Source organism: Nothoprocta perdicaria, unplaced genomic scaffold (genome assembly GCF_003342845.1).
Source record: "Nothoprocta perdicaria isolate Ctin4 unplaced genomic scaffold, notPer1 scaffold_94, whole genome shotgun sequence".
Lineage (NCBI taxonomy): Eukaryota > Metazoa > Chordata > Aves > Tinamiformes > Tinamidae > Nothoprocta > Nothoprocta perdicaria.
Window position 1 is genome coordinate 1,579,869 of NW_020456243.1, and position 14,314 is coordinate 1,594,182.

General features: G+C 37.9%; 1 protein-coding gene across 1 annotated transcript in view; it reads right to left on the bottom strand.

Moving 5' to 3' along the window:
• Positions 1 to 826: 826 nt before the first annotated feature.
• The window catches only part of DEUP1 (deuterosome assembly protein 1), a 34,547-nt gene continuing 21,059 nt past the window's right edge, over positions 827 to 14,314 (bottom strand). The window contains exons 12-13 of the mRNA XM_026052958.1: positions 6,451 to 6,745; positions 827 to 997 (exon numbers count right to left, since the gene is read on the bottom strand). Of these exons, the coding sequence (XP_025908743.1) occupies positions 827 to 997; positions 6,451 to 6,745 (466 nt within the window). The remainder of the gene's footprint in view (positions 998 to 6,450; positions 6,746 to 14,314) is intronic.

Sequence of the window (14,314 nt, forward strand, 5' to 3'; positions counted from 1 at the left end):
TATAGAGTTGAACTAACTTTGCTCTGTTTTAAAACATTGCAGAAAAATGTAAAAAATTCTGGGCCTTTACCTAAGATTGATCACAAGTTGTGTAAAGTATTTTTTTTCCCAATCCATGTAGGTAAATAAAGAGCCAACATAATATCAAAACCATCAATACCAAAACGGGTGGTTTTGAAGACAGGATTTAAATACTTTAGCCTTAGCATAAAACTTGTAGAGCTAAGATTGGACTGTCCCAGGTGAGGTCTAAAGGTCTGAGTAGCTTCAAAACATGTTTATGCTTTGCCTATTTAAGTTCCTCCCCTAGACTTGCATGGCCTAAAGCATAAGAAAGAAAAAGCTCACACTTACTCATTTCAAGAGTCCCAAGGGCTATTTCTGTAGCCAAGATTAACCAGAGCTAATACCARAGCTATTTACACTGGGAGCTCTGATATGGCTAGAGGCCCCTGTTATTCCTGCTCTGTGCAGTCTAGAGAATTTCTCTTGGCTGATGATATTTTCCAGGAAACATTTCCACTTATTAGCCCTCTGTACATCACAGAWTTGAAAGTATCTTAATTCATGGCCTCTGTTGCAAACAATTTAGCTAGGCAAAAACCACCTGTGCATTATATGTCTATAGAAAAACATTTTGTAATTTACCAAGACCCATAGGAGATTATATTATTAAAACTTTGATGTTAAAAAGTACACACTATTTGCTATGTATCAAAATAAATTGAGAACCTAGTTGCAGTTTTTCATCTAAGAAGCTCCTAGGTGATTACTTGGTTTTATTTTCTTAATTGAGTTTAAAAAAAAAAAAAAAAAGCTAACTGGCTCAAATGTGTCTGTTTTGCTTTAACCTGGCATATTTTCTTAGAGTATTTTCAGAATGTCTTTGCAGTTCTTCAATGTGTGAGTTTAAACGCTCTTCAAATTCTTTGGTGTGCTTCTCTTCCTCTTGGAGGAACTTTTCTGTTGTTGCCAGGAGGGACATGTCAGGAGGAGACTGAGCAGTGGAGAGAGAGACATGGTTAGTAAAGAACAGCAAGTGCAGCAGAACTTTTATTATAAATATTTACATTTTAAGACATACACCAGCTAATACTCCTATGCTTTATATATATATGCTTTATAGCTCAGGATGCATGAGTTTCCGTGAGCAAACATGAGTTTCAGCCTGCATTTTTAAAGGTGTTCAACTGCCTGAGTGACTTACTATTCWTATTAGCTGTGATATTAAGGGCCTTAGCATGGAGATTTGCCCTTAAGCACTTCAGCACCTTGTTAGACAGACTTAAACTGCTTCAGAACCACCAAAACCCTTAGATAAGTGAAAGGCCRTGTTATAACTGAGGCCAGAAGAGAGTTCAAAAGTCTGGTTAGGGGAATTACAGAATAAATGTAACTAGTGTTGGGTACTGCTAATTGCTTCCTGTGACTCTGTCTCCCTGCCTCTTCTCCAGCTCASGAGGTGCTTTTGGTAGAAAGGAAGAAAATCTGTGCTCACTGCAGTCCTGTCACCTTGAGGCTCTGAAGTCACCTATATATTCATATAAGAACTGCAATACAGAGAGAAAGATAATTTTCTGTCCTTGTTTGAGAAGTTTTAAAGATAGCGCAATATCTTCTCAAGATATTGCAAAGATTATTAAATTTATTTTCTTAATGAAAATGTTTTAAAAAGAATTTCATTAACATAATTGATGAAGAGATTCACACTCCTGAATCTCTGCTTTTGTTTTTCCTACAAAGTAAAAGGTGAAGCACATGAAATAGAAAGGACCTAAAATGATTTAAATATTCAGATGGATTGTGGAAAGGCCAATTCTACACCACCTGTGAGTTTTTATTCTAGGATTCGTTATATCAGGCTTCAGAATGGGGTGTTTTAACAGCGACTAGAGGCAGATTCAATCTTTACTTTCAGCCTGCCTTTAAACTGCCCTTTAGTAGATTTTCAGACCAAAATACATTAACTATAGTAATGCTTTAAAGCACTATTCAATTCAAACTGTTTGCAACAGACCTTGAGATTGAATTTAAGGATTTCCCTTAGGAAAATCCCTTACCCTTTTTAAAAATAAAAATGATCAATAGCCAAAAATAAATTCTCTCTATAATAATGTCCTGATTATAATATACTGGATATATTACAAGCTTTCTGACATATCAGATTAAAATGAAATAAAGAGATAAAATAGAATTTTTCTTTTCTCAGTCCCTCCTCATTAGTGTTTTAATAGGGGTCAAAGAGGCACAAGAACACAAGGTATCGGATGACCTTGCTGCGCTACACTGATCTATGCTATCAACCCCTGCATTAGCCAGGAATTGTTAATCTGTCCGTGTTTGGCAAGGCTCTGGGAGAGATCACCTGCCTCATGTTCTACCTGATGAGCAGGTGCATGATTTCCCACTCATAAATCACTTGTTTTCAGAAGAGTTCCTGAGCTTTTGCCTGCCACTGGCACATTTGCTCTTTCCTGGGTTACAGTCAGGTAACTACTTTCCAGTGGCATTTGGATTCAACAGTAGAGTCAGCAGTACTATTTAAACTAGGAAGAAGGCTTTTGTACTACGAAGAGGACGTTGGATATGGAGGCTGGACTCCCTTTAAGAATCACTATATGTTTCATTTATTGAATATAAGCTCTGAAATCACTGAGTGATGCAGTGTCAATGTTGAGCAAATAAAATGCAGTGAGAGCATAAGGAGCATAAGGGCAAATATGCATCTAAAGTGTGGATTTCAAAGGTGCCATCTCCTATAGAAAATAAACATGTCAAGCATTTCCTTTCTGCCAGCAGACTGGCATGGGTGCTAAGTCCTCAGAAATGTTATATACAACTATATAAATGTTATATACAACTGTATGAGAGATTCTCAGAGATTCCTTACTACACTGTTCACAACTGCTAGCTTGTCTTAGGAACATCCTAGTGTTGCCATGAGGCCATCCTGCAAAATCACYGGGATCCTTTGCTTCAGTTGTGCTGGCTCTGATGTATTTTTCTTGAAATACAGTGTCAGCCCCAAGTGAGACACTTCTGAATTTCCTCAGAGATGAGAGAAGAGCATATATCACTTAGAGTAAGTAGACGATGGTTCTCTTTGKTTTTTTGCCTGTGTCAGACATCACTGACTACCTCTTTATAAAGGTAGCTGTTCACTTTTTTCATGTACTTTGAAAGAAAACTGAATCTAAATAGGTCTAAAAGGCAAAACTGATTAGGGTCTAAGCTCTGCTTTCTAAACTTCTGGCCTATTCTTTCCCCATGCTCTATATTCAATTCTATATTACTTTCAATACCTGAGGAACAAGAACTGTCCAGAATTGATCTCCTTGTGGCCCCATGAATTTGTGGTTGCACCTTCAGCCAGGCAGCTCGATAGCATGAGCGCCCAGGCCATTCTAACATTAAATGGCTCAATCATTCTTGCAGAGCAGCAGAGTTACAAGCTAAAGGTTGCTCATATTGAGTCCCTCTTCTTTTCCAGGAAAATTCTTGTATCATCAAGGCTAGGGTCACTAAGTTGGGGGCACTCTGGGTGCTTTCTTCTCCTGCAGGTGCACCCTACAGCTTAGGCGGCAGGTATAGATGTCAATCCTCTCAGAAGAATGTGCTTCAAATATGAACACCCGAAGTCAGGTGCCTAAGAAACTTTCAGGCCACATGAGAAGGCATCTAGAAGGCCTAAGCAGCTGGGTATTTAAGTACATAAGCACCTGGATACATAAGTACTCTGTGATTCTGTGATACTTAAGAGGAAGAGGCATGGACCACAGGGTGCCTTAGACTAGGATCAAGATGGTCAGAATCATTCCTGATAATGTCTAAGAGTAGAATTGCCACAACTTTCCATTACAATCTATTTCTTATGTGATTCCCCATCCTTAATGTTAGAAAGTTTCCTAACACGTTATCTAAATCTTCCTTGTTAGTGCTTAAGTATATTTTGTCTTACCAAGTCATTTGAAGAGAGGGATGACAAGGTATCCTGTGACTAGAAGTTAAAAATCTACACTGGGAAGCACAATGTTTCAGCTCTAGCTTTTTTTCTCTGGAAGAATTGTGTAAAAATGGACTATACTGGAACTGCAGCATCTTACTATATTTTTATTTCAGTTTTATATATTTTCTGCAGGAAAGATTAAACTTGATACCAGGGCAGTGGACTGTCCTAATGAATAGTTTTCCCAGAGGACTTCAAGCAACTGTTCTCTGAAATTGTTCATTTCTGGAAGAAAACACTCTCTGAACTACTGTTCAGAAAAGAAAAAAAAAAGCATCTGTATTTTGGAAACTTTGATACAGAAGTTTGGGGCCTGGGGATTCTCCAGTGAATCTCTTCTGAGGTTTCCAGTTCACTCTAATGGTGGCTTCAGTCTTCTTTATACATGTAACCTCTAAGTAAGAATGTAAAGAAACAGAGGTTCCAGTGAAACATTTACTAAGGTAGTTTGAAGATCTCTATTGGCAAAATAGACTACAGCCTTTGTCTAAAGCCCAAGAGTCTATTTTCTTTCTTCCCCAAATACCTTATCAATAAAGTATTTTGGTGGATTTCAGAAGGTCACCTTCAATTTCAACGTGTTCAAGTGGTGCTACAAATATTCTTCAGAAAACTCATCCTCTGTAACATCATCAAGGCGTTCCGAGCATGTAGGGGATCTCATTTCATAATTTCATGATTTYCATTCATGCAATGGCTTCCTATCAACTCAGAACTTGGTGGATGGGCTCTGTTTTAAAGCTGTGGTATCCAAAGTCAGTCTGAGTAATTGTTGAATTATGAATTATTTCTGGACCTGCACCTGGTTCGGGGCCACTTATTCGGACCTAATCTCAGTAAGAAAAATAGCAGTTTTTCTCATCATTATGGGCTTTGCTCATAAACCAACTSGAAGGTGTTTTCCTCATAGTTTAGTCAAATGATTTGGCATGGACCGTGTCTTGAGCACCACATATATTCCCTCTGTAGCTTGCCAGACTATCTCAGCATGGGCAGTTTCCCTGGGCTGGCTGGAAATGGAAGCTTTGTGGCCTGTACTCTCTGTCTGACACTTCTGAGAGAGGAGGGGATGAAAAGTGGAGTTTATCAAGCTGCCCTGGAAAAGCCCAATCACAAATTACTTTTGTGGTCAACAATTTAAAGAGGAATATTCCTAAGCCATAAGAAACCATGAAATAGTTATTTAATATTTTTGTGAAAAAAGTATAAAAATTGCGTGAGGTCAAAGACCTAGGRCTACATGGTTCTCTTCCTGTTCTCTGACTACTGACACCCTGCTCCTTGTCCACAACCAGGAAACAGCTCCACTACAATCCCTGCTTCACAGGACAGACCCTCACTCTGGTGCTGCTGCTGAAGACAACATTCCTGAGCCACGTTTCCCATAGGAAAGGATAGCACMTTTCTGAAATGGGCTGTAGACCTGAGGAATGACAATCACAAGTTACTTGAAGAAGCTGATGATTGTTGCCATAATGATGTCTCTTCTCTCCTACTTAATGTGGCAAATGGGAAGAAAATTGCCAACTGCTTCTCCTTAGTAAATGCTGAAGTACAGTCTTCCCTTACCTCTCTTTACAGATGTTGGCCACACACCTGCAGTTCAGGATGTCTGGATACAAAGATTTATGCATCACAGCTGGACAGAGAGATGCCTACAGTCCATTCCTCACTATCCTGTTAGTCTCATTATATAAAGTTGGTGCAATTGCATGGTTTGAGGTCTGGGAAATAAGTGCTAAATTTTCAAGTGGAAAAAAAGATTACTGACTAATAGGGATGCCTAGGGAGGAATAAAGGATACTAAGGAAGAGGCTAAAGACATCTGGAGTCAGAGCGTTCTGCAGAGATTTTTCTAAGTGGCCATAGATGAAGCAGGATCTATTCTACTAGTCATGGAGATTGTTAATCTCCATCCTATGAAGAGTGACGGAAAAAAAGATGCACTATTTTTCTTTCATTTCAAGTGAAAAAGAAGGATTACAGCAGTTATCACTTCTGTTTGTTTTTGGATACCATGGCTAACACATGGAAAATGCTGGAATTYCTCAAACTTCACTCATTAATGCTGTAGAAACTCGATTTGTCTGGCAGTGCATTATCTTACTTAAGACAGTAAGTTTGCAGGTATTTTGGAAAGGCATTTAAAGCAGAGTGCCCAGACTGAAAGCAACCAGCTAAAACTTACAAATTTCCCCCACAGTTACATAATGGCAGGTGATTATCACTGTCATTATTATTATGGAGGTACGGCCCAATAGGGGGTGTTTAATCTTCAGAAAAACTGCATTTATATTAGGATAAGGTATTTCTGCTTGTGCTGGGCTGACATTGTAGTAATAATGATGACAAGGCTACTGTAATTTTTAACTCCTTCATGTTTGTATTTCTCTCCACGAATGGATCTTCGAGAATATCTGTGTTAAATGGAAAGAGTTACTTACTGGTAAGTTGATCTCTTCTGTGCTGTAAGTACAGCCCAGCAAAATGCCTGTTCTACCTTCTTCAGAAGGCAGCCCATCGGAGCACAAAGGATATCCCTTTGGTGGGGATGGAGATTTTCCATCCAGATCCTGCTCATGCCCTCTATCAAGTTTATGAGAAGTGCTGCCACATTTGGAACCAATGATATCACCTTGGCCATACAAAGTGGGACTACAGTCCCTGTGGTATCTATCGGCTGTGAACATAGCAGTTTGTTGAGGTCTCATTTGCCATTCATCTTCATTTTGGAAAGTTCTAAAATAGCAACAAAAATACAAAGTCAAAGTATGAAAAACAGTTAAAACTACAAGCTATCATAGCAAAGCCACTTCTTTTTCTGTTCATTTTTATAATTTTGATTAGTCAGTTGTTCAAACTGCTTCAAGCATCAAGCTATGGGCATAAGATTGTACTTCAGAAAATTGCAGCAATTTAGCAAGTTGCCACCTGCCAGCCAGTTAATGTAAATGCCTGGGTGTGCATTTTCTGTCTGCYTCAGTTGTGACTGAAATTATGCTCCTTTAAACCCTTCCAGTGGAGCTTGAGTTGACTAACCTTGCTGAATAACTGTGTATGACTATACTTGCTGTATAAGAGCTGAAAGCCAGACACACTTCAGGGATGTGAAGCAATCAATATTCCTCACCTATTTGTTGCCAGTCTTTTGCCAAAGGTTATCATCCCTTTAGCTCCTTGGTGGAAGAAGAGATGTAAACACCCTTCAGACAGGTCTTGAAAACTTAGCTTATGGTATAATAGGGACTAGAGTGAAGTTAACCACACAAATACAAGGGAAGAAAATAAAGTATAACTGAGATAAAAAAAACAAACTATTAGTAGTGGTCTGTGTAAGGAGTAAATTTTGATCTAATTATATTTTTAAAAATATATTCAAAAGGCTAGAATTTAAAATAGATGTTTAAATCAATTAAATAAAAAACAGTAGAGGAGACTTTGATCCTGCACCTTTGCTTCCTACAGTAATTGAGCCATGGATTTAATGAGAACACAAYGGAGATCAATCTAAAAAAAAAATGAAGACATATCGAAAATACATTTTTAAGTGCACAAGAACATGTTCTTTATAATAATTAAAACTTTACTGGCTACAAAAGTATTTTAAAGAATTTTATAACATTGTTCCACAACCTTGCATCCTGCTTACAGTGATCACAATGGAGGTCTAAGCATGTATGTGAATTCATTTGTAGTTTTGTCAAACAAAACCTATTGTGTTTACCTTCAACTTAAGGAGGGCAAACTACTTGCTTCCCATTCAAGATCCCTTTTTCTCCTGACTGTTAACTCAACGATTCTGAAACCATATTGGTAAAGAGCAGAATTTTGAGACCAGCTTGCCCAGATGTTTGTTGAATTAGACTATTTTCCAATTGCATTTTTACTTGCATTATATATCAAAGACATGCAAAACAAGAAGGTTCAGTTATTTCGGATTTTATTACATTCCTGTTAGAATACTTCTGGCTATAGTAAAATTTCCCATTTTAYTGAAATCTAATAGAAGATAAAAGAGATTTTTTTATCTTGGAAGGTACTTAACATACAGCAGCTGTTTAAACCTACTCTCTATCCTATCCATTGAGAGGATCCTAAAGCATTTTACTGACATGAAATGCAGATATAAGAGCTTTTGAAGCTCAAATTCCCTGCCACTAAAATGCAGTTATTATGAATCTCTGTTCTAGGGAAACCAATAATAATAATAAAAAAAAGCCAAGCACAGAGAAAAGGGCAGTGCTTTCTTCAGAAAGATCACACCATCATCTTCTAACCTTGGTTTAAATATTTACTGCTAGGAAAGGTTAGCTGTGCAGTCTTAATGGATACTGCTTATACAAGAGCTCCTTGGTCCTAAGACTTGAGACTGAGAGAATACTCCATAAATGAACAGTACAGAATACCTCAGAGAAGTAATGTAGAGTGTATTTGTCTTTGATTATTAAAAAAACACCTATTAAAATAGGTGATAGGAAAGGAAATTAAAAGCATGATGCTATCCTACTATTAGTACTATTATTCATTGCAAGATAAAAGTCTCTGAGAATATTTACAAAACCTTTCAGACTTTAAAGTCATCTAATATGTTTACCTTTCCTTGGGTAGAATTTTCTCCTTTCCGTCTTGCTCTTCATTAAATAAATATACTCTGCTCTTTTGTGCACGGAAGAAAATCCTTTCTATCTTAAAGTCCATTCTGTCTATTGTTTGGATGAAGGGCAGCATTAAAAAAATGCCACAACTGAAGATAAATGGCATGAATAATAAAATCTCAGACTTTTTTTCATCCTGTCTTCTGACCTTTCTGAAAGTAATTTCCTCTGTAAACCCACAGCAAAAATGCTACGTGATCTGTGTGTGTGTGTGTTATTATTATTATCCGAGAACTGGTTCTCTATACATTTAATAACAGTTATTGCTGTTATGTTATAGCTTACTTCAGTAAGACCAGCGTTTTCAAACACATGTGCCTATAGTTATCAGGGCTTTGAGATGGCAAAAGTGGAACACACAATGGCCTGCACACACACATACAAGCAGCACTGCAAGAAAGGGACCTGATTTTTTAAGGGTCCTCCTTTTCCTGCTAGGGTCCATTGGATGGCTGCTGCTGCTTGCCGTCTTGGAAGAACATGCACCTACGTTAAGGTGCTTTGACACAGGGTTTTCTTTAAAGAGATTTCACAATTTGGGTTGAAATTTCTGCCAGTTCAGTGCAAACTAATATCTAGAAAGTGAGTTCTGGTCTGAATGCAAATATGAATGCCTGCTTTTTATTTTTTTTTGCACTGGCAATGCTAATTCTCTGCAACATATGATTTCCTGTGTTTGCCTTCATAGAGTATTTCACATATGCACATACTTCACAAAGAGAATATCACTGTTGACATGAAGACAACGTGTTGACATGAAGACAACATGAAGTGAAAGAGCTACAGCCTTGCAAAAGGAATTCACACAGGTAGGACACATTAATCCCAACTCTTGAATGTGGAATCAGCCTCATTCTTCTGAAATCAATGACCTGAGTGGCACCAACAAAATCCCAACATGGCTTGTGTTGCTTTACATGCCTATTCTTGAGAAAGAAAAAATAGAACTTTAATGAGCACAATGTGCTCAGAATTAGTGTTTTGCTTTTGCCTGTTAAGTGTAACTGCTGACTTGATTTAAAAACAGAAAAGGGCTAAAAAGCATTTTCCTGAAGAGCCTTATTGCTCTGCTGCTCAATTTATCTGTTGCCATAAGGGAGACCACGCTCGGTTTGCCTGAGGCTGTGCAGCCTCCAGAATGGGGAAAACCTCCTTGAAACACAGACATCCCACAGGACCCTTAGGAGATCCCTGCCGACCTTATCGGTTCATTCCCCTTCCCCCTCACTTCTGCCAGGTGATCAAAGTGCACTTTGCCTTGGCCACTTACCTAATTTGTGTATATGTTTATGGTAATAAACATATTTGTATATGTCAATATAAATATATTATATATATAAATATATTAATAAATATAAATATGTTAATATTATATGTTTAAACATCTATTTATAAACATAAAATTTTTAATTTGGAAACTCACACGCATGTTTTCATTTCCAAAAATAAAAGGACTCAACACATCTGTTCCCTCAGGGAACTGTTAGGATGTGGGCCCAAGCTTTTCTGGCAAAAGATGCTACTCCTCCACCTGCTACTCTGTAGTATTTACAAACTGACTGTATATTGAAAGAAAGAAGAAATGCTCCTTAACCACCAGTATAACCATTGCCTGTAATCTCCTAAATTTTCCCTAGAGATCTCCCACCTAATTTATGACTGTGCCCATGCCTCAGATTCCAGGGCTGCTTGGGATGATGAGCCTAGGAATAGGACAGCACACAATTAGTTGAGGACTAACTAGTCCATGGCATTATTCCATGGTACAGGCACTTCTAGGTTTCTGAATATAAATGGCTAAAAGAAGCCTCGGGGTGGCCAGTGATGRGACAAGRGGCAATGGGTATAAGTTAAAACACAGGCAGTTCCGTCTCCATGTGAGGAGGAACTTCTTCACTGTGAGGGTGACAGAGCCCTGGAACAGGCTGCCCAGGGAGGTTGTGGAGTCTCCTTCTCTGGAGATCTTCCAAACCCGCCTGGCTGCCACCCTGTGCCCCGTGCTCTGGGTGTCCCTGCTGGAGCAGCGGGGTTGGACTAGATGAGTCTAGAAGGTCCCTTCCAACCTCARCCATTCTGTGATTCTGTGAAAAAGCACTTGCAAATTGCCATTTACAACACAACCCTACATCCCTCTGCATGAACACCAGTTTTTTTTTTCTTTTTAACTATTTAACAAAGGTCTTTTTGCCCTTTCTCCAGTACCATAATTACCATGGAAAACAAACTGCAAATTAAAACACAAAAACAGGGTTTATACTCACTATAARACAGAACATACCCCAAAGTTAAATTCAACCCAAACAATTGCCTGCATTACCTGTATACATTTGATACTAGAAAATTCTGTTGTTTGAGGAAATCCTGTTTGTAAGTGGTTGGATAACAGTGCATAGAGGGCTCAGGCTTAAGAAGACTGATAGGCTGATATGTGTACAAAAGGCATGCAGAATTTGCACATYTTTTAAAAGCTGTATATATGCTTATGGTAACTAAATAGCCTTTAATTTACGAACACAAATGCATGTTTAGATCCTGAAAAAACAAGCTCAGCACATCTGTTTCATCAGTGTATGGCCCATCACATCTCTTAGATYTATGGTTGATTATGATAAATGTTTCAGCACTTGGAAGAAAATCCTCYGCATCGTCAACAGCCCAATCATGCCTATTTTCAACAACCACAAATACTTTTTTCCCTCAAACMTAAGCAGGCAAATAAAGAGGTGTTAATGCAGAATTTTCTTTCTCTGTTGGCATCTTCCTTGCCAACTTAAATTTTCCTGATTTATAAAGCTCTTTGTTATGTCTATTGACCTCTGGGTAYGCATTTTCAAAATCCGTTGAAATACAGCACAAGTAGTTGAAACAATATTTCAAAAATGCCCAAGATCACTTTTCTTTGAGGTAGTTAAAACTATTAATTAGAATCATATTTTAAAGTGTGTTCAGTAGTTCAGTTGAGATTTCTGATCTGAGGAACATTGTCTCTCCCAGTTTTGGTTTAATGTTGGTCTTCCATGATCAAAATTCAGCGTGTTACCCACATACTTGCAGTGTCTGTTACACTTAATTTCTCATGAATAATTCCACAGGTCCTTTTGTAAAGTAATTCCTTAGAAAATTTGGAAAATCTTACTTTTTCTGACTTAAAAATAGTAAAAACATAAGCACAAACCTGCCACTTCCATATACGCATATACATATTACACACATGCACACATGAATAGTACCTCAAATACAATACATTGAATTCAAAAAGTAATTTTAGGCAAGATTGAGCCAACAGTGGATGACTTTTTATTATTCAGAAAGAGAATCACTTTACATTTTGCAAAATCTAAATGTAAATCTAATCTAAATGTTCAAAATGTTTTCCTCTTCATTTTTCGGYTCTCAATCATTTAAACTTTGCTTGACAGACCTCTTTTACTTCAGCGCTATATATTATGTAATGCCAAAATATTTTGTTTTCTATTAATTTTACTCTCCTGGTCTGTGTAAAACATATTTAGTGGAGATTTTAATTTTCTTTTTATYACTGTAGCACCATGATCATAATGTGTTTGTAGGTAATTCAGTGATTGACTGAATACAAGGAATTAAGAAGTAAAGGCACAGTCACAATATGCTTTCCATGATGCTCATTATTCTTAAGCCTCATTATTTTTCCCTAAAAAAGGAGTTTGATGTGGTAATGATTTATTTGGGACATCAGAAATCATGTTTCTTTTAAAAATCAGGCCAGCCAAGAAYGCCAAACTTAGCGAAGGCTTTAAAGTGCATCTAATGAAACTGCCAACAAACAAAGTTAGGAGGCCACAAAGCTTTTCAGCAGGAGTCGTAGTTCAAACTGCTTATTAAGATACCCTCCTGCAGAGCAGTTTACCTCTCATGTTGGTTTGTATATCCTTCATTGTCTTGTTCTTATTTGGCAGTAGAAATATATTCTGTTTTGCAAAACCTAGGGCAAGGAATAGGCTTAATATTAAAAGTATTAAAATAATAATCAAACATTTCTTGGGCTTTACTTATTGTCAAATTCAGTTAGCCAACAATAAGTAAAAAATCTTACAAATATACTAAGTAGGTGGTCTTTTGATCTTTATTATAGAATTCAGATACAAAAGGGAAGAGGAAACCTGCATTATTTTACAGGTACTAATTTACTGAGAAATAATTATAAGATTTTGATATTAGATAAGTCTTTTCACATGGAAYCAGCTGACATGCATATGTTGGGATTAATCTCTCCTTAATCTAGATACTTCTGAATCAACTCATCAACATGGTTTCCACACAAAGGGACCAGTTTGTAGCCATCCAAAATGAGATGTACAAAGGTTCATGGGCATCTAAATTACTTTTTTTCTGTTTTGTTTTGTTTTGCAAATGCTCAGCAAGTCCTTCATACATATTTATTCATTTGGAATTTATTCAAGCTCATTTTTCTAATGCAGATCCATCATTCCACATCTAAATCTACCCATCTGGAAAACGTCGATTCTAAATAAAACATATAGACACGAACCAAGGATTTTGTATAGAGAGACTCAGTAATAACTTCTCCCCACACCAAAACTCCCTTTGTTAGAAGGCAATAGAGAGATGGGAGAATTAGTGAATTTGACTGCAAGGAGATTTTTAAGTTACAGTGGAATCCAAACTACTGAATTCTTAGAACCTGTCTACCTAAAGCTGTCCTTAAAAATCTCAAATTTGAAGTCAACTCTTCTTTTCACCTATGCTGCATTTTTGCCGTCATATCCCATAGTACTTGCACTGCATCCTGTCTTATGTCCTATCCATTATTTTTGGGAACCTGAAACATGTGGGGATTTCCCTGTGCTGCAGTTGTTGCTCTGGTTAGTTGWCTTGAAGTCTAATGCCTGGCCGTGCTCAGGAATTTTTATTTGCTCAGTGAACCTCTCAAGGCTTTCGTAGCATCCACTCGTCCACTTCTCTAATTTTCCAGCTCATGCCCTACATCCCTCTCTGCCTCAGACTTGCCTCATTTGTACTATTCTGTTAGAATAATGTTTCTGCTGCTTGTTGGTAGACTAGGACAAATAGAAAACACATTGACATTCCCTGCTGTATGGGCTCTGGATGGTGATCTAGTGTGGCAGGGGAGAAATGACGGTCTAGCATTCTCACAGACTGTGAACCCTGGTTGACTTCTCACCATGATCTGATAGGTGTTACTCCTTGCTTATCTGTTCAGTATGTTTTCTGTTTTCTCTTGTTCTGTAAGTTTTGTAGTGTAGTAGCTGCCAGTGAAAGAGCAGCTACAGAGCCCAAAGATTTGTGAGAAAAGGAGCTGGGATAGCAGGCCTCTAGGCCTCTAGGCACCCATCATGTCTAGAAGCAATGGCTAGACACAGAGGGGAGRTAGAGAGAGGTGTAGAAGGCAAGGAAAGGTCTTCCTCAGAACAAAGATCGATTTGATGTGACACAGGTTGACTGCCTTTCTAAAGTGTAACTGGCCTTCTCATCTCAGGGAGCTCCATTACACCTAAAGGAGAGYAGCTAATTTGAGTAGCGGAAAAAGTGCTTTTTGGCCACTAACTTAGGGGAGACATGTGGACCAACGTGGCTAAGGAACTTGTCCAGGACTCCAACCCTCATCTCAGCTCTGTGAGCTCTCCAATTTGAG